Consider the following 21,049-nt stretch of genomic DNA (forward strand, 5'->3'; position numbering starts at 1 on the left):
TTATATTGTTTTATTTGTGATCATGTTTTTAATATTAAACTGTATATTACATCTACATATTTGATCCAAAAGATTTTCTACCAACATGAATCTATTATTTATTTTACTACTTAAAAAGAAAAAAAAAAAGAATGTTGGGGGAGATCAGTGATGTTTTTCAAGCTCGGATCAGTAGGAACGCCTCTTTGGTTACTCTGTTTAGTTTGGGTTCCTTTTCCAATGCAACAGCTCTGTGTCATGACCCCGTCGCTCTGGACCCCTGTGTCTCTGAGGAATGGGGACACCAGCAGCACTCCGGGGTGAACACATTCTCACATGTCGTTGTTTGGATTATGAGAAATTAGAATTAGAAGTAGAGAAGAGTTGCATTGTCTTTGAGTTTCAGATGGGTACTTTTTTAATGCTTAATTTGCATACGGATATATAACGTATTGTTTTGCACATTCCTGCACAAACCTGCAAGCTTTGAGTGTATTAGCAGAAGTTTTTTTGAGAGTGGCCATATTTACGGGTCAGCAAGCGGTCGTAGTGTTTGTTGAAAAAAGTACATTGTAGCAAAAAGTATAGTTTTGAAAGTTTTTCTCAACATTCAATGACTCACTTCTTAAAAAGAATAGCATGCAGTCATTTTTCTCTATCAATACTTTGTGTAAGGAACTTTTTTGGAGTCAAAAGTAGTCAAATTCAATCTTTTTTTCTTATTGCGACAAATAAAATATACCACATACAGTGAACCAACATATACGGTATATACATACATATCTGGTGAGAATGGCCAAAGCTCCCCCTGGTCACATATCCAGATACACCAAGGGATTGACGGTCATGACCAAGAGAACCAAGCAAGCAATCATTAAACACAATTTCAATCTTCTGGTAAAGCTACAGTTGGTAGCCTGTGACAAAGTCATGTTTTTAGTGCTCCTAAGGGAGGGGGAGGCGCACCCAATAAAATCAACCGATTAGAGCTGAGGTATCTCTTTTGCAGCTGTCAATCACTGCAAGCTAAGCACCTGAATTCCAATCAAACAGGCAAGAAAGGCAACATTGATCAAATCTGGTTTAAGATTATCATACTGCATTAGCTATTTCTTGCCTCAGATGTTTTCAGTAACATATTTTAGAGTCCATTTTAGCTGTAAAATGTTCTCTCAGATAAGCTGTCTCTCTCTGTTGTCATCTCATTTTATGGATGTGTCTCTCAGAACTCTGCTGGCAACGCCAATCATGCTCGGTACCTGTCACTCCACTTCAATCCTTCCTAGAGGGAAAATCATAATTAATGCCAATTAATCTGGGTATCATGGCTAATTTCTTCCTCACAGGAGTTTTTCTTCGATGCAGTTAGGTAATCAAAATTGTTGATCCAGACAATGGCTCCATTTACATTGTAAGTAAGGGTGTTTTCACCCCTACTCTAACCCTACCCTACTTATGTGTAAAAATATATATATATATATATATATATATATATATGTATATATATATATATATATATATATATATATATATATATATATATATATATATATATTTGTGGTCTAACGTATCATAAAACTCAATGTTTGGATCGGATCAGCACATAAGAAAAAAGAGGGAGCAGTTATAACTTTTAGAGATCCCTAGTCACTTTTTTTGCGGCAAATACTAATTGCCAATCTTTGCTGATTTATATTGTTTGATTATAGCAGCTGGTCTACAAGGCTCCAGACTAATTTTTTTTGGCCACCGTCCCAAATATCATTCAAGCGCTCTGAAGTCATCAACCATCAAACCATCAAAAATTCTAAATGTTATCCTTTTAATTTACTTGTTTTTTTTCCCTCATTAAAAACACACAATTCAATTGAAAAGGAAGTAATACCTTGTATATTCAAACTAATCTTGTCATTAGTAGTTTAAATTCTCTAATGTGTATTTATGTTGTTGTGAAAACATCTCCTTCATACAACTGGATTTATTCAAGTTTCTTAGTTTCTCTTAATATACCTTCGCCCAATACTCATTTTCAACAAACAGAGCCTGAACGTAGTATGTTACCAAACGGAACCTTTGTTCAAATTAAACACGGATTAGTTGTTTACAACGTAACATTATCAGAGATCGCTGACTAGAAAAGCATAAATGCCGATGTCCTGATCGCATATTTAACTGAATATCGACGGATAATAATAAAGAATCATCAGTAAAACTTTATTTCGTTGGTTAAAGTTAAACTGTGTATAATTTGAGTATTGTATGTAAATAGAAACTGCTCAATCTAAGGTAACAGAAACCCAACCATACTTATTTTCATGTGATTATACACAGAGAAAAACATACTTAATATTAATATACTCAATTGTTGCCAACAGATCCCCCTAAATGCTTCACACTGTTACTTTAACCAACTGATTTAAATCTTTCTGTTTGAACTTTTGGGCTCCCTAACAAATGATGTCTAGAATCTTTTTTTCCCTAAAGATTTGGAGTTTAGTTGTTTGAATATGTGTGTGTCAGTGTGTGTAAATTGTGCAGGCCCAGTGTCTTGTGACAGAAAAGACTGATTGTTCCAGTGTACTGAAGACACTCATGAATAATTTATGACCTCTGACTGCCACTGTTAGTCAGTAGATGCTCTCCTTTCTTTCCCTCTATCAGTTTGTTGCTTTTTCCCTTATTTGTTCCCCTCTTTTGTCCCTTTTTTCTATCCATCCATCCATTACTTGTTTTTTTTGACGTGTCGCTGTTTCTATCTTTATCCTCCTTTTCTACTTGAAAGTTTGTTTAAGCTGTATCTCTATTTCTCACAGTGTTGCTCTCCCTCTTCTCATTTATAATACAGGGGAGACTGTTTGTGCAGTCTAATTAAATTGGACCCCTGTCTTTGTCACAGTGAATGGAATCTGGGTGAGGTTTAGATAGCCCTTTTACAAAGGCCTTATCTCAAATTGCCCAGTGTTTGAGTACAGACGGGTGGGAGAGAGTGAGAGCGGGAGAGCTGCTTGCCTTTATGCCGATTTTGAATTGAAACTTTTTGCTCCAAAGTTTTAAGGGTTACTTATACTGTGTCATAGCAGCATTAAAATAACTGTGGTATTTTGTAGATTTGAATTGAACATTATTTTAAGGTGTAAATCAAATGTTTGCCACTCCATATTTGTGAATGAGATGGTTTCAAATAAATTGCAAATGTGCATTTTAGTAAGTGGTCCATGCTTGACAGCTGAGAAAGTTGCTTTTATATAGAAATAATGCACAACTGGATACTGGCTGCTCAGTGCTTACATGGCTTATTATCAAGTGCTTGACTTTCCTCTCAATCTTTTTTCTCACTTTCTTGGGTTCAATCAGAAGTTGCCAAGAGTGTCAGTCCACCTGTTTGAGCTCTAACAGGCAGGCTTTTTTATTTCAGTCCTCCTCTGATCCCTGAAAGTGCTGTAACCCTTTCATGCCTGTCCCCGTCTGACCATGTCGCCCCGTAAGCTCACAGAAGAAACGTCCAACTAATTAAAGACACCTCAGTCTTTAAACAGATCCTGTGTCTTGAATGAGCCTTTAATTGGCATTGATTGGACAGCTTACAGATGGAGACAGATTCATAAACTGGTCAAACAAACGTCGCAGCAATCGATGAAGAAAAATCTAATTTCCACTGTGTGTACATGAGTGATCTTACATGCTCTCTGCTTGCATGTGGCCCTCTCTACATTTGTCTGCGTCCAATTAATGTCTGTTATTAGGTGTGTTTGCATAAAATGTCCTTGGCCATTGTGAGATGGAAATGGAGGATTTAGCCAGTGTTTTGTTTGACCTACAGGTCCCCTCATTTATTCTCCTGTCACACACTTATTGATCTTGAATGCGCTTGTCGATCTCCACTGTTCAGACTCAATCTCCATTACAGTGAGACCACTGCTCTAGCATGGGCGTGCTCCAGTAAAAAAAACACCCAAATTTTTTTTAATCTGGCTCAACCTTTCCTCACAGTGCAACATCATCTGGTGGCATACTGCTTTTGGCCAATCAAAGCACAAGCTAGTACCTTTCTGAGTAGATTACTTTGTGACTTTATTCTAATGTGAATCTTGCAATTGTAGAGATGGATTGTTATTATTCAAACTGGACTTCACGGATCGTATATCATCTGCTCAACGGTACTTTTTGAGCAGCACACCAGCACAGCCCCTTCCATTGTAAACTATTTTTCATTTGAAGCACGGATATCAATGTTATACCCAAACCGGCTCATTAATTTCAGTTTTTTCCTTCTCATTGAAGAAAAATGTGATACTTTGCCATTGGAGGATGCACTTTCTGGACTGCACACATTGCAGTAAAATCAAAGGAAAATCTACTTATCTATCGACTAATCTGCTCCTTTGGCTATTTTCTAGTTTTACATGCTTTTTCTTTTTATATATATTATTGTTTTGGCTTTAGGTCTTTGTGTTTATGGTGATGTCTTAAAGGATTTTAATTATCTTTTTCACTGCATGATACTTAATCCAGAAAGTCTCATGCATCTCAAACATTTTTTAAACCCTGATCAGAAATGTATGACAACAATTGAAGCCCCCTCTTTCTACTGGAATTCCTAAATTGTTGTTTGTCATAAACCTGAAATGTAATGTGTATAGATTTCTGAAATCCCTTGTCCTCTGTCTTTCTTTCTCCATCTTCTTCCAGATGAGGGTTACTACCAAAGTGGAAGGTTTCAGTTTGAAATAGACGTCCCTGAAGCCTATAACATGGTGGTGAGTGGTTCAGTTATCTCTCACAGTTTGGTGTAAAAAAAATAGTCTGTGTCTGTTTGTGTGTTTGTATATATGCATGCCCACATGTGTATTTGTGTCATCAGCATCAGTCGGTAGCTTCCTGTTTTGGCCAAAATATGTGCATTGTGTTCTAATTAGAATATCAGGGTACAGAACAATAGATTTTTTTATTCTCTGGGTGGAAGGTCTGCAGACTATACTGCATCATTTTTCCTCCTGGCCTTCACAGGTTGATGTTACTCTGTTCAATTTATTCTTTACATGATCGCCTGTTAATTCTTGCTACACAGGCTTATTCACCATGCCAGCATGTGTGTGTGCTTGTGTGTGTGTGAATCTGTCTTTTGTTGGTGTCTCTATTTGTCCTTGCACATGTATGTATGCTTTGTATCCTGGTCTTTTATCACACACGCACACACTGTTTCCTCTACATGCAGCCATCTGTTGACGTTTTATGCCGCCTGCCGCAGAATGATAAATAATAAGCATTCAATCATGAAAGGTTAATCGATTCATGAAGTAAGGCCCAGCGGCGTTCGAGTAGAGAATTACTTCTGTGGTGGATATTGGGGAAGAGCGGTGTGCCCAGACAGACATTTTCCGAAGCATTCCTCATCACAAGGCCTATTACTTCTTTTAAAATCATCCTTAATCCTGTAAATGAGTCAGCATCTTTGCACTTAAAGTTCCTTTGTCTCAAGATCATTTTTTTTTTTTATTTCATGGGTTTTTGGTTAGGTGACTGAATTAAGGTCCGTTAAGCTATTTCAGGCCTTGTTCCACGAGATAAAATACGTCTGTAATCACCCATCTCTTGATGGGAATGTAGAAGCTTTTAAGTGTCTTAAAAAAGCCGCTTGGTTAGAAGTGGCTTAATGAAACTACAAAACGTGGACAAAATCCTGTTGGCTTTTTGTCGATGGAACAACTGTGATGCAGACTACCAGGTTGGCCTAAAAATGACATCATCCCTGCAGCACTTTATTGTTAAAGCAAGCCATGGGAATAATACCTGTTTACCCTGCTAGTAGTTAAAGAGACAAATTATTACAGCAGGTGACTCCTACTAAACACATTCCGCTGCCTGTTGGCCTACTCTTCAAAACTGTCTACAAAGGCAGTGAAATCTAACCCGTAGCTCACATTACAACAGCCCATTTTGATGAATCTCTAAACAGCATGTCAATGATTTTTCCTCGTATTTACAGGGCTGAGAAATCTGGTGTGAATGGGTTTCTATCCATCAATTTAACCCTTTGATTTCATTTTGGGATTACGCATCAGGGTCTGTATGGAGGCAATCAATACAACCTTTTATTTCTGGCTTTTTCCTGAGGTCTCTCAGTATTATTGTTTGCATCCTTTTTTCTTATCTCCATCACTGCCACAGCTACCGTGTGACTAAGAGAATGAAAAACTATTACATGATTGTATTCATTTTTCAACAGCTTGTGTGGCTTTTACTAATCAGGAAAAAATGACACACACTTTTCTCTTTCTGCTACAGCAGTATGCAAAGCTAATATTCAAATATGTTATTGTTTAACATTATGAAAGCAATCATACTGGATGTCTTCTCAGATTTGTAAAATTTCAAAAAGTACTTTTTATTCAAAATGTGTGGATAATTTTAAAACATGTAAGCTGGCTCCCTGTAGTGATATTTGCCTCCCCAATCAGAAAATGGTCTAACTAGACAGGTTTAAAGCCTAAAACACAGTGGGACATGGAGCACATGCAGGCTCAGAAGGCACAGAAGCGTCCATGTTGACCAACAACAGTGAATACACCATCTGTGGACCCTGGCCTGAGTTTTGAAGGCTGATTTATTTGACTGCTCACAACTTAAGAATCTCACAAAAACATTTTCAAGAAAATTTGAACCTCATCACCAGGCTGCAAATAGTGACGTTTTTTAAAATGTATTTATTTTATGGCCTTGTTGGCTTTTCTTTGCCATGTGTCTATTTTTGTGGGGGTGTCATTACAGACTAAAAATAGGTTTGATGGAAAGGCTTTGAATTGCATAAACACATGGTTGAACATACCAATGAATTGGCCTGGACAGCATTTTACACATGGTTCACAAAGAAACGAAAAACCTTGGAGAGTCAATGAGGATCTTACCTTGGTCTGACGATTTTGAGAAGGGCTGTTTTAACCTTCATAATAAATCTGTTCAATATTAATAGCTAAAAAAAAACTAAATAATTGAAGTGGTAATTACTTTAATTAATTAATACTTACATAATGATGAAAACGTTTCCTTGATGTTGTGCTGTGATTTAATTCTAGTCACTGAGGAGGATCTGAGGCCAAAAGCTCTCCTAGTAAGGCACGGCCATACACCAATGCCTCTTTACTCCAATGTAGTATTTTCCTGTTCACACTCAACCCTTGACCTTCAGTTCAACTTGTTTTCTCCATGTATACATTCAGCAAAGACTTGTATCACATAAATATTCCCAGAATAGTGTATATTCAAAGTTTGCACAAATGTCTCTCCCCTTTCTTGCAACATTTTTCAGCCTCCTAAAGTGAGATGTCTGACCAGAATATGGCATCCTAACATCACAGAGACCGGAGAGATCTGCTTGAGGTAATGCTCCGTTCACATTCCTTTAATTCATGTTTCATTTTATGTTACATCATTTTTCTTCCTGCTAAGAAATGGATGGAAACTGCAAATAAAACAATATTCCCTAAGATAGCCATCCCTTCTCATCCACATTCCCTGACATTTAATTGTCAAACCTTCAAACAAGGTAGCCAATCACATTCTCGAAAATGTTACAGCTTTGTCAGAGCTTTTATATACAGTGGTCTTTGAGTTTGTAACCTTTGGCAAGATCGTTGCGTGAGGGCAGCAATGTTCAATGCCAAGCTGCCACAAAGTGACCTAGATGACATGCAAGCATTGTAAAAGCGTCTGCTAAATGACTGTAATGTAATGTAATGTAAATGACTGTGTTTCTTTTTTTTAATTTCAGTTTATTGCGGGAACACTCTATTGATGGCACAGGCTGGGCCCCAACTAGAACTTTAAAGGTAAATGAATTGTATTCATTTAATAGAATGTGTCTTTATTAAAGAAAAGCTGTAAGCTGTTTGACGATACATAAGCCTCTGGGGATGAGGGGCTATATTTATGGGGTTCTCCGGTGTAGCCAGTGGATATCTGGGCAATGACTTCCTTTTTTCCGAGCAGCACTCATAGTAAACAGTCCAATTAGCAAACTGAGATGCAGACTCTAGTTGGAGTTGAGAGACACCATGTTGGGCCAGATTGTTTAAACAAGCCCTATTATGCTATTTTCCGGGTGCATATTTTTATCTCAAGTTTAGCTCTGCTTTTTTTAACAGATAGCACGGTTCAATGGTTAACTATTAACATCCCAATGCTCTGTTTGTATCAGGAAAACACAATGTTGAATGTTTTTATACATAATTTGTTACAGTCAAAAAGTGATAAAACACGTTTTCATAGTTATTGTAAGAACAGTAAATCTATTATTTGGTTCTCCTATCGGTACTCGGTCCTGGCAATAGCCCAAATGTAAGTACTTCTACCTGTTCTTGTACTTGAAAAAAAGTGATATTGGTGCATCCCTAGTTTAAAGGAAGGACACGTCTGCTATCCCTATTCAAGATTTGACTAAAATTATCTTTGATGGCAACTACCTTGTGGAACTGAAAGTAGTTTTACGGTGAAGCTCTGCCTTCCATGTTTAATTTTGGCCTAAGCATTCTGATCCAATGGACGCCCATCTGTGCTTCTCTGCAGGGAGGCAAAGCCAGATCAACATTCCTCTCAGTCACTGCACTGGAGTGGGATTGTAATTATGAAATATGTAAATGTATCCATACTGGATGCAGTTGCCTTTGGAAGCTGAGGGACATTGATTTGGTTGGCCCTCCGTTATCTTGCAGAATCACATGTCATATTTGTATGCACTGACGAATTTCAATCAAGACGAATCAATCTGTCTTGATTGAAAGAAGGGCAAAGAATGGCACTGAAGGTTTTTCTCAATAGTAAAGATGTTTCCGCTTTACTTCCGACTGGCTTCAGCAAGACTTTGATTGACCGTGGTTCTTCCAATCACCTTTCAAGTATTTTTTTTAAAGTGCCTGCCATTTTTGAAAGTGTTTCCAATGATGGTTTTCCTTATCGTTCAGTGTAACAAACCATCTAGCGGGGTAGGTTAGGCCATCCTACCTTCAGTGCCAGATTCTGTAGAGGTCTAGAGGGACATCCAGTAAAAATTGTCTTATCCTTAACGGTTCTCTCCCAATTTCTTTTAAGGTTTTAAGGGTTTGTTTTAATCCTTGTTTCTGTTGCTGTCTCCAAACATTAGCATACTTGGGGTGTCTTCTTTCTCTGCTTTCAGAAGAAGCCGTAGTCTGCTTTCCCTTCTTGTATAGAATGAATTGAAAACCGTCAAGCTAGATAAAGTTTGACCTATTGCGATATCATCATGACGGGTTTAGTGTTTCCATATCAATGAATACATTATGTTACACTCTGCATTATGTCAATCACATGATACACCAAGGAGAAATGGAAGAATTTTCCATTAAAGTGTAGCTCAAAATCTAATTTCTACTAATTATATCAGTATCTAAGCCTTGACTATGTTATATCCTGGTCAGCAAAAACTCAAAAGAAGAGCAAAAAAACATGCTAATGTCCATGCACACACATTCCATTATGTAAGATTTTGAGATTGCAGAGATAAACTTTCACCCAAGGCATTCAGACATGCAAACAACAAGATATATGACAGCTAAGGACTTGTATGAGCAATGTAAAAATGTAATGTTTATGTGGTTGGCTGTTCATTCCTAGCCAAATGATTCACTTGTGCCAAAAGCCACTTGTTTTGCATCCCAGCCAACGCACACTTGTGTGGTTTACTGTGAAAGATAGGATTGTGACAAAATGTGGTGGCAGACAATCCAAAGTAGCAACACATTATACAGTTAAGATGGGTCTGCTATTGACTTGGAATCCACACAGCTAGGTATTGATTTCCACTTCCAAAGACCTTTCCAATATGTTCTTCCAAAACTAATTGCAAAATAAACCCCATACAAGCAGTATTTTCATTGTTTTAAAATGAAACTTAAACATGTTTATTTTATGAATATAAAAAATAAGTTTCAAAGAATATTGCTCTGAAAAACACACCGATGATTTGTCTTTCATACTCCAGTCTCAGTTGTGTATTCTTGTTGTTTTGAACACTTCTCTTCCTCTGCCTTGATTGGAAGAAGTCACTGCAGGGAAAGCGGCTTTGCATACAGAATACGGACTCATCTTCCTGTGTGTTTTCGTTCATTATAGCAAAACTATTCAGTGAGCACACAGTCATGCTTATTATACACACTCATGGCATCGCAGCTTTTGCGTTATCGGCACGAATGCATTTGTGCAAAGTTTCACCATACAGACACATGACTGAAAGCTGCCGTATCTGTTCACTGTAAAAGTGGAGTGGAGGAAAAGGAGACATTTTAACCTCTTCTGCTGCCGATTTTACTGGTGCAACGAAGCACTTCTGCACCTTTCGAATAGTCGAGCCCCTTTCACACAGACTGGTTAAGGTGGACTAATGTGCTGTTATTCGCCTTGCTGTCTGTATAAAAGGCACTGAGACCGAACAAAAGGACAGAGTTGTTCCCCAATTAAGCCAGCAGCGAAAATAGTAACGGAGCCGAATCGCCATCTGTGTAAAAAGGTACAATCGGTACGCTGTTGTGTTACACGTCGCACCTCTTTCACTTACGTAGCCTATAGGGGTGCAACAAGGTTCAACAAGCCCACGGTTCCGTATGCATCATGGTTCTTGGGTCACATTTCTTTGTTTTGGTTCGGTTTGTTTTGCACATTAGGGAGAAGAAAAACAACCATTTTCAATTGGTTTGAACTCCAAAATATAGCAATATAGTCATTACATATAAATATCATAATGACTAGTATATAAATATAGTAATTACTGATATTTCTATATTATATGAAGCCATAACACAGATTTTAAACATGAAATAAAGCAAGCTACTTAATGGTCAAGTACGCCTACGTTCATGTTATATCCTCTCCTCAACGTATAATAAGCATGTCTGTATTTAATAATGGTGGCTCATCAAAACTGTTCGGTTTCTACGTCATTGAACGTTCTGTCCGTACGATTTGGTTTTGCATATTAGTAGCTTAATGTTGGTCATGCTTTTTAAAATCACACACTGAGGCAGCTTTACGCCCCTGTTGTTTGGTTCAACGTAAAAAATCTAATCTGGCAAGGTAGCAACTCTTGTTAAGGGCTTAGTCCCTGTGTTAAAAGGGCTATAGATTGTGAATGCAGCCATGTAGCCACGAGTTTGTGAAAATCTTCATTCTTTTCATTTGTTAATTCTAAATACGTAATCTAAATGAGCATAAACTGATGAACTAACACACAAATAAAAAGCTTTTTTTCTGCTTTTATCCGTCAGTGAATGTGACTAGTGATGACATGGAACGACTAGGCATAGGCCGACATTATCATCTGTTCAGCCATGGGGAGTTCACCTCGGATGGAAAGTACACTGACCTTTTGATGTTGATCATAGATGTGTTGTCTTTGCTCTTTGGTCTGTGTCTGACAGTCGGTGGATGTTTGTTTCGTGCTCCCGGACCAAGTTTAAATGCAACCCATCGTTGTTGACTTAAATTCAGATGTGCACATGGTGCAGCCCGGCTCGGGTTCACGTGTGTCCGCGAGTGGCCCTGTGAGCTCACAAAATGGTGTGAGGAAAAAGTAAGAGCAAAAGCTGCGAGTCAGAAAGGATTGTGCGAGTTTTTGAATGGGTGATGATGTCCCCCTTCTGTCGCCACTCTCCTCCACTCTAACACTTTTACACTGCATGAGTTAGCCTGGCGGCTAGCAGAGTTCTCCTTACTCTCAGCTCTTGTGTTGTCTTTTGATTATTTATGGGATTGTACGTTTCACTGCAGCTCAGAAACTACATTCTGAGTAGAAGGACAAACAGCAAACTCAATATCTAAAAGATTATACCATAGCTTTAAGAAATTAAGTGTTTCATAACAGGCTGACTGGAATAAAAGTGGGCAATAGTTTGGTTGCAGTTCACAAGGGATGAAACAAATAGAATGTTTTTTTGGTTTGTTAATTAAATCTATAAATATGTATGGTACAAAGGAGAAAGGAATGGAGAAAATGCAATACATTGTTCTTTGTGGTTGGTTCAGTCAGGAATTACTTTCATATATCATTTGGTTGTATCACATTCAGCAAACACGCATTTTGCAACCTTAAAGCTTAATTTCATTATGTAAATTAAATAATTTCATGTGTTTTAGAACAAGCGAAACATGGCATCCCTGAAATCATTACCTTCAAATTCTCGATCGTCGTTCTTTGCAGCAGCTCCCAGTAAAAAACAAAAAACCTTCCTTGTTAGTTGGTCTCTGTTTCATTTCTTCACCATGACACTGCTGTTCTTAGTTGGGATTTCACTTGACTATTTCTGGAAGTAGAAAGCAGGGGATAATAAAAGTCGCAACATACAGTAAAAAAAAAAAAGCTATAATGATGCAGCTTTTGCTTTTCCTTACACAGAACGATAAGGCCTATAGCTAGTGGCAGACCTGCTGTAGAGTCACACCCTGCATGTTACAGTGGTACATTAAAGAGTCTCGTGGCTTCCACTGACAGTATCCAGGGATTTGATGATTTTAAACATCTTTTGTACTCCTGTGCCTCTGCTTTGTCCCGACTGAAATGTTGAAGAAATTCTCAAATCCTTATTACAGTTGAATACAGAATGATATATTTGCTGTATATAGTGATTACCGCCATGGAGATCCAAAGGTGAAAGCTTTACTTGACGATCAAGCGAAGTGATTATACTGTATGTAGTATTATAGTACATTTACAATGTTAAGTACACATAATTGAATGCACTGCTACTGTTCATGGATGTTTCTGAATATTGTACATATTGTGTGACTGCACATTCATTAAAAAACAAAGGTTTTTGTAAATGCCATGCACTCTTGTTAATGTTGTGTTTGGTTTCTTTAAGAATATATATTTCTTTTAACCATAAGACTGAAAGGATTTATAATAATATTAGACATTAAATTGACCACCCACTAAATTAGCGTCAGCGGAATGAATGTTTTTTCATACTTTATATATTCCAATTTTATTCACAAGATTGGTAATATCATATCATATCATATAGATAATATTCTATATACATACTATGTAATATAATAATTTTATTTTTGTCTAATTGTACTGGGCTCTCCTGTGAAGCGTGTATGTTTTACATATATTGAAACTGTGATACGATTTGACTATTTGATCATTCATAATTTTTCATTTGTTTTTTTCCAGGACATTGTCTGGGGATTGAACTCCTTGTTTACTGTAAGTGTTGCTTGCTTTTACTTGATTAACATGCCTTGGTTGTTAGAAACTAAGCTACCTGAAAATACATTTTGATTTGTCATCACAGTGACGGGGCAAACGGCCATCAAATGAATAGTCAGATTCTAGGAAAAAGAATGGTTATGTTTGCGCACACTGTTTCCTGTTGTTAAATAAGGAAATAATAAAAAGGCACGGCTGCTGACTGTATGTAGGTGATACCAAGGTGACCCAAGGCTATTGTTTATCTTTCCTTACAGCTGTTATAAAACCTTCATTTCTGACTTTCGGGACATTATGTTTCTCAGTATGTAGAGCAATTTGAGATAATAAAGGAAAATAAAAAACAGAAAAAATGTATTGCACATTATGCTTCTGTAAATTCATCCCCAGCTGGTTCTGGATTTCCCCTTGTGCCAGGTCTTGAGTCTAATGCATTACAAATTCTTCAGATTTCAGGTTATGATGGGAAAATATTTTAAAATAATAGGTTACTAAAAGTCTTTGTATTCTGTTAATATGAAAGCTTTTAGGTTAAATGGAATGGAGGTAATGTTGAATTTTTAATTGAGAAAATAATATACGTGTTTTAAATAGTTTATTTAAACATTTTGAATGCAGCTGAGTGAGCAGCTGAAAGCAAACATATTATTTAGTTTAGTCCCAAATATAATATAATTATAATAATTGCAAGCCAGCATAAATCCATCATCCAACGCATTTCGAAAGCATCCACACATCCCCTGAGGTCAGCACTGTGTCTGGGATGATAATGGTGACTGTAATCTGCATTGATGTGCGTTCATGCCCTAAATCTGACCTCTTAATCAGGAAACAACCTCTCAGGCCATTCTCCTTTTTTTAATCTTTAATCTCTATTAACGCTCTTTTTTTTTTTTTTTTTTTTAGAATTGTGAAACAAAATGTGACCCAAACAAAGAACTATTAAACTTTGCAAAGATCTTCTATTCATGATCATTCACTTGTGGGTTCACTCTCTGTACCTTTTTTTTCCTCACATCCTCTCTCTCTCCTCTCTCTCTCTCTCTCTCTCTCTCTCTCTCTCTCTCTCTCTCTCTCTCTCTCTCTCTCTCTCTCCTCCCCTGTGCTCCAGGACCTGTTGAACTTCGATGACCCTTTGAACATCGATGCAGCAGAACATCATCTGAGAGACAAGGTGAGGCTTCACTGACACATTCAGGTTGATCGTATCTATAATTCTGTTTCATCGGAGGGCACAAATTTCGGTGCCAAACAGTGACTGAAGTCATCGACATGCAGACGGTTCACTTGTGAGGCCTCCCCATCGCGTCTCAGATATACTTATAGTCTCCATAATCATATTCATACCCTCAGCCCGCATAGAAATAAATTATATTTGGACAAGACGCGCAGCTTTCTGTGCACACTATTTTCTTTTTTAGGTGGGATTATGTGATATTCAGTTGAGAGGGCTTTAATCTGGTACAGTGGGCTGAAGAGCACACAGCAGCCTCTCTCAGCAGAGGATGGCTGTGACGAAAAGTTCAGAGCTGTATTTTTTTATTTTTATATCAGTACTTTATTTCTGTGCCTCAACAGTAGATAGCAGACTCTACAATCTGTGAGTCAAATCAGCATACTAAAGCATGCGTTTGTGTTTGTGTGTGAGTTTTTATGAACTTTAACTTTAGTTATACTTTATCTTGCATTTATTTAGTGCCTTTCTAGTCTTCCGACCACTCAAAGCGCTGTACACTTCATGTAGGGCTGGGCAATGTATCACTGTTTGATATCTGTTGATATCGTGATATGAGGCTATATATCTGATTCGATTTTGGATATCGTAATATCTCATAAGTAGTGCCTTTTCCTGGTTTTAAAGGTTGTATGACAGTTAAGTGATGTGATTTTCTGAACATAAAAGAATGTCCTATCTGTTCTATGATTTGCCTTTACCCACCTAGTCATTGTATCCACATTACTGATGATTATTTATCAAAAATGTCATTGTGTGAATATTGTGTAACGGCAACAATGGTCCACCCTACAAGATCGTCGCAATATTGATATCAAAGTATTTAACCAATCATGCACAGACTTGGTGAGCAATTTGGGGTTCAGTGTCTCGCCCAAGGACACTTTGGCATTTGTCCTGGAGAAGCCGGGCATCGAATGTGTGATTTTTTTCCGATTGGTAGACCGACTTCACTTCCTGAGCCACATGCCGCCCCCCTCAAGCAAAACAAACACACAAGATGTTTCAAAAAGATAAGCACCCTGGCTAATTGATTCTGAACTTATCCCCTCTATGTCTCCCCCATTTGCACTCTACCATTCACTTCTCCACTCCGTCCTTCATCAGCACATCAGGCCTGTGTCAGAAAGTGTGGGGGAACATATGTTCTCAGTGTTTCGCTCGCAGTAATTGCTTTCCTGGATTGCCAAGCGAACTAATGTAGCTCTGCGGGGAGCCTGCTGACCGGGGTAATAGTTGTTAGTTGAGCTTCAGTTGAGGCGAGCTGAAAGCCTTCTTTTAAAGTACAACATTTGACCCTTGGCACATAGCGCATACCCTTTCCCATGATGCATTGGGATGCACTCAGCAGTGCGTGATAAGTGACCCCCCGTTAGACGTGAAAGAGTTTTTTGTGTTTTGTTGCTAGAGGGAGCGAGAGAGAGAGAGAGTACAAGAAATGATTTCTGGTTTGTGGCAGGGGTCATAATTGTTAAGATGAGTCAATAGTCCCAGGTGTAGAAGGACATTGTCAACTGGGAGCCTTTTATGCTGTTTTTTAGAAACCCAGATTAATTTGTTAGTGAGCCAAGGCTTCTTCAAAACAAAAGTTTAATACCTGCAGAATGTGAATTTATTGACATTGCACCTGTATAGGATGCACCTGTTCTTTCCTTTCTCAGTTTGCCATTATCCCGATGAAAAGGTGTAAAAACACACCTGGTGGGCTACCGCCTTCTTTGATGTCCCTTTAGCTGTTGTGACCATGGTTGTTTGCAAAATCACTGCCCAACGTTTTATTTAAGTTCAAAACGTATCCCCCATACGGATATACTTTTTGTTAGCAATCCCCTTTTGCATTTTATAGATGCAAATTTTAAGTCGTATGGCTCTGCAGCTGTCAGTGACGATGTAAAATCCTGATGATTCATAAGCGTTCGAAATCTCAATGTATTGATCACTACAGAGTCAACTCTTGATTGGCCATAATTTAGTGAGTATTGGTGGAGCCAACGAGGGAGTGGTTACGTACACAGCCTGCGTCTCCATGCAAGCACTGGCTTCCATGCTCTTTATGTGTTGTCTGTAGGTCCAGGTGTAGATGCAGATGGGTTGGCAAAGCCCAGTCACAGGTCCTGGGCTAAACATATACTCAAGGCACACTGCTCAACTTTTATACTTAGACTTAACTACTTCAAAATGCAAACCCAAGGAAAATAACACTCCAAGCCTGATAAGGATAATGAACTGTACTCTGCGGGTGAAACGGTGAACACACAACATCTTTTGTCTACGTTTTCTTCATTTTCTACGCTTGCAACAGTCCTGACATGATTACATTTCTGTCAAATGTATGGCTATTACAAATTTGGAAAATTGGCCAAAGCACTGAAAGGGGTTTTTAACAATCTTGATCTTCAGCACTGCTAGTTGAATGTGTGAAGACCTTTTTCAGTTGATCAGATGACTCATTCAATTAAATCATAACTTCTCAAATGGGATGTAATTCTTGTTAAAACAGGCTTGTGTGGTGGAACAATAAGACAGGGAGGATTAATCTTAAGTATATCAGTTATGAAGAAAATTAGATGTGGTAGGAATTTTGAATTACTTCATTTTTTTATCCTTCTTTGTTATACCTAGTCTTTCAGCATGAGGCCATCACTGAGGTTGATTTCCAGGAAGTTAAAGTACCTATTTAATTCCTTATTTAGCAGCTAAAGGCAACAGGGCAGGTATCGTACTGCTCCATCCACAGCTGCTAATTTACACAATGCAACACACTCAAAAAACTGTAGATGCAGTCTTAAAAAATGAAGGTGCTATACCCACAAATACTGAACCATGAATACTTCATAGAATATCTAATCAATATATGTTTTCAAAATATGATCTTTTGCAAAATCAAAGGAAGACAACTGGTAAAAGCAATTAAAATATGTTTCTAACTTCTAATGTTAAGTTAAAGTGCTGCCTCGGTGTGCTGTTGTGGTTCTCTGGAGTCACAACAACTGAAAACACAAACTCAGCCATCCGTGACCCGCTCCCACTGCCGTAATCAACTTCAGCAGAGTGGGTGAAGCCGTGGGAGTGTGTGCGCACACGTTAATGTGTGTGTGTGTGTGTGTGTGTGTGTGTGTGTGTGTGTGTGTGTGTGTGTGTGTGTGTGTGTGTGTGTGTGTGTGTGTGTGTGTGTGTGTGTGTGTGTGTGTGTGTGTGTGTGTGTGTGTGTGTTGTGTGTGTGTGTGTGTGAAGTTGAACTCCTCCTGTGGCTGCTCTCTGAATAAATGGGCTGGTTAAAGTGGCTGAAAGGAAGCATCTTCATGTGCAATTTAGTGCGTGTATCTGTTGTACCATTGTTGCTTATGAGTGGCTTTTTGTGTGTCTGCATGCACAGAGAGATGTATAAAGAACATAGTTGGCACAGATGGCACTAAAATGGAAAAGGCCAATAGGCTTGAAAGAGTCTGCTGCTCCAGCATTAGCTGTGTTTATGACGCGTGTAATAGTGAACTATGAAATGTCAATTGACATTGCAGACTGTTTTTTATTTGAGGTTGAGGTGAGAGCACATCATATGACTGATGTCTAGGGATTCTTCTTTGTCTGCTGGACTCTCTGAGTATTTATTAGATTTTATGAAGACTGCTGATGAGTGCTGAACTGTGAAACGTGCACACCCCGTTACAGTGTAAAAGCCTCTAGAGCGTCTTTTTTGAATCTATGAATACTAATTGCGCTTCTCCGTAACATAAAAAGATTGAAATTGACACGTTTTAACAAATTGAGTGTCGACTAGGTTTCTGACTTCTGTCATTTTCATCAGCAGACCAGGAAGGATAAATCTGAAGCATCTGACGTATGTCATCTGTGTTTCCATTTCAATGTAGACATTTGCTGCGTCCCCATTCCATGCTATACACACTCATTCTAAGCAGGTTTTGAGTGTGTGGTATGTTCACAATAAAAATTGTACAAACAGCTGCAAAAAATTTAATATATGAATGGTTAAAAAGATTTCAGAAGGAATAAAACAAAAAAAAGTAAATATCAAACTTTTAGACAGGCATTTTGCTTTCAAACCGCAGCAGCATGTATTAGGAAATACATACACGAGGGGAGCGGAGATTAGAAACATGCCTCAATGGAGTGAAAACCCAGGCATCCTCACTAACATCAATGGCTTTAAAAAAATACCATAGCATTGAATCAACACACAACAACAGAAGTATTAAACCTCACAAAGACAAGATAGAATAAAGATATTGTCCACTACGGAAGCACAGAGGGTGGGACTCCAGAGTTCAAACAATCCTCGTGATCGTCCTCTGCATTCTAAATTCTCTACATCTTCATTGATCGTTACTCATCAGTGTGAGTCTCTCTTACACGCTCACGCTCTGCCCTCCTCGGGTATCTCCAGTGGCTAAGCCTCTTCAGTCAATATTCCATCATGTCAAGCGCAAACACACACAAATACAAACACACACGCCATGTACTGAATCCTGATCTGGTGTCTGTCCCCGTTATTAGCTTTCTGCCCTGTGGCAGTGTAGGGTCTCATTAGAGAACCAAAGGAAGAAGAGACATCAGGGTGGCTCCTCAGTCACATGGGAACAGAACAACAGAGTTCACTGGTTATCAAATTTATAATTTGACTTTCTTCACTTTTGACAGTTTGTAGCATATTGCTGATACTTTGGGCTAGCTGTTATTGTGTACATAATTTGGTTTGGTTTGTGCAGATGTATTTGTAAGAGCACAATGATTAAGTGTGTGCTGAGGGAGCTATTCTCAACGACCGCTATATAGTGGGCCACAGTGGTACTGCCAAACAACTAGATATTTAGATCAAAACTTTTTAGTTTATTACATTTAAATATGTGCCCAAGAATTCACGTAAATAAAAAAAAAAACGTCAAACTTATATCCATAATTTAAATGACCAGTTGCGTTTGTATATCACCAAGTCAATCCCAACACATCATCAGGTGGAGACTTAAGGGTTGTCACTGTTGGCGACGGATGCAGCACCCCAAAAATGTATTTATTTTTTTTAAATGAAAAGGTGATGTGGGAGACAACCCTGCACCAGTAAAATCTCCAAACCGTGGTGAGAACATATGACCCTGAAAACTATTACATTTGGATTCATAATGGCATGAAGTGATGAGTGAGAGTACGCAGAAAATGTATTTTATATTTATTATTACCGCTGACAGAGGCTCAACACATATTTATAGCCCAGTTTATCTTTTTGTTCTCTTTTTTTCCCCCTCATTTATTTGGGAAGGTGGGCCTTAGGATACAAAAGGTTGGCATCCATTGTGGTAAGGATTCGATAACGTCCTTTAGTATTACATATGCATAAGTAACAAAAAAAAAAAGGACCAACTAATTGATCATTGGGGGGGGGTTAACATTCAAATAGTGCAGTCAAATGCAGCACCTCATTACGGAGTGCACCTGTTCTGTCAGGTTAGTGTCAAAGTGGCAGGGAGGCGGTGACTGACGATGGTTTTCAGAGGACACACTGGCAGCTAGAATCTCTGCTGCTGTCTGTCCCAGTTTTGTGTGCGATAGCAGCTGCACCAACTTTGGGTTTGTGGATGGAGTCGCTGACTTATTGGCAGGTGAAATTTAAGAAAGAGGAATATTATTTTTGTTATTGATTCGTTTGAAGTAATTCGTCTTGTCTTGTCGCCCAGTAAACCTGCCAATTAAATAGGGAAGTGGTGAGCTAAAACCAAAATACACACACTGATTTCACGGAGGTGGAGGACAATTCAAGCAAACTGATTTCCTGGAAAGTCTGAGGCCACGGTATCGGTAATGCAAATTGTGACCGAGAGCAATGCAAAATAAGGAGGAGGGTGAGGCAGATCCTGTCACAACAACCTCCCCCCATTCTGTCTCCGCCCCTCTCTGCTACGAGTGTGATTAAAATCTGAGACAGACCTTTCTTCAAGGTTCCGGTTCAGCAAGCATCCTCACTGCTGAAGTGTGCTTTAGACAGACATTGGATCCCCATTGCTCTGGGTTATGTGTCCCAGTAATTATCCGGTTCCTTCAGACTTTTGCCTGTGATTGCATCTCAGCTGTGTTATTATCTGATGGTATCTCACTTCCCCTCATACTGTTGCTTGTACGGCGGTTGAAGGATGAAATGTGATGCATCAAGCTTTCTTGCTATTAACATCTCTTATGAATGATGAGACCGGCTCAGCTGGTGTTTAGCTTTATCAAAACCCCAGAGTTCAGGACTTGTTTTACCAGATTACAGTATTATTCCGTCAATCAATCAGACTTTGTATCGCACTTTTAATACAAATAAAATGTAGTACAAACTAAACCAAATTAAAAAGGTAAAGTACAATTCATTATAAATAATGCTTATTAAAAGAGTAAGAAGGTAACATATAATAAATAATAATGGGGATAAATAAGTTAACCCAATTAAAAGCCAAACTTAAAAGGTCGGTCTTGACTTTGCAGAGAACAGCCTCGGTGCCAAAAGAATCTAGAGAATTCCAGCAACTACTTCCAAAGATTCATTATGCAACATTATAAATAACTGAATAACTGAAATCAATCTGTCTTAAACATGAGAAATGTTATGTAGCGTTTCACCTGCAAAA

At 38.3% G+C, this 21,049-nt stretch overlaps 1 protein-coding gene across 2 annotated transcripts in view; it reads left to right on the forward strand.

The window, feature by feature from the left end:
* ube2f (ubiquitin-conjugating enzyme E2F (putative)) overlaps positions 1 to 21,049 on the forward strand; it is a 40,426-nt gene that overhangs the window by 12,175 nt on the left and 7,202 nt on the right. For both annotated transcript variants that reach the window (XM_054615232.1, XM_054615231.1), the window contains exons 5-9: positions 4,669 to 4,736; positions 7,286 to 7,356; positions 7,748 to 7,805; positions 13,163 to 13,195; positions 14,310 to 14,372. In XM_054615232.1, coding sequence (XP_054471207.1) covers positions 4,669 to 4,736; positions 7,286 to 7,356; positions 7,748 to 7,805; positions 13,163 to 13,195; positions 14,310 to 14,372 — 293 coding nt within the window. The remainder of the gene's footprint in view (positions 1 to 4,668; positions 4,737 to 7,285; positions 7,357 to 7,747; positions 7,806 to 13,162; positions 13,196 to 14,309; positions 14,373 to 21,049) is intronic.

This window comes from Anoplopoma fimbria, chromosome 16, assembly GCF_027596085.1.
Source record: "Anoplopoma fimbria isolate UVic2021 breed Golden Eagle Sablefish chromosome 16, Afim_UVic_2022, whole genome shotgun sequence".
NCBI lineage: Eukaryota > Metazoa > Chordata > Actinopteri > Perciformes > Anoplopomatidae > Anoplopoma > Anoplopoma fimbria.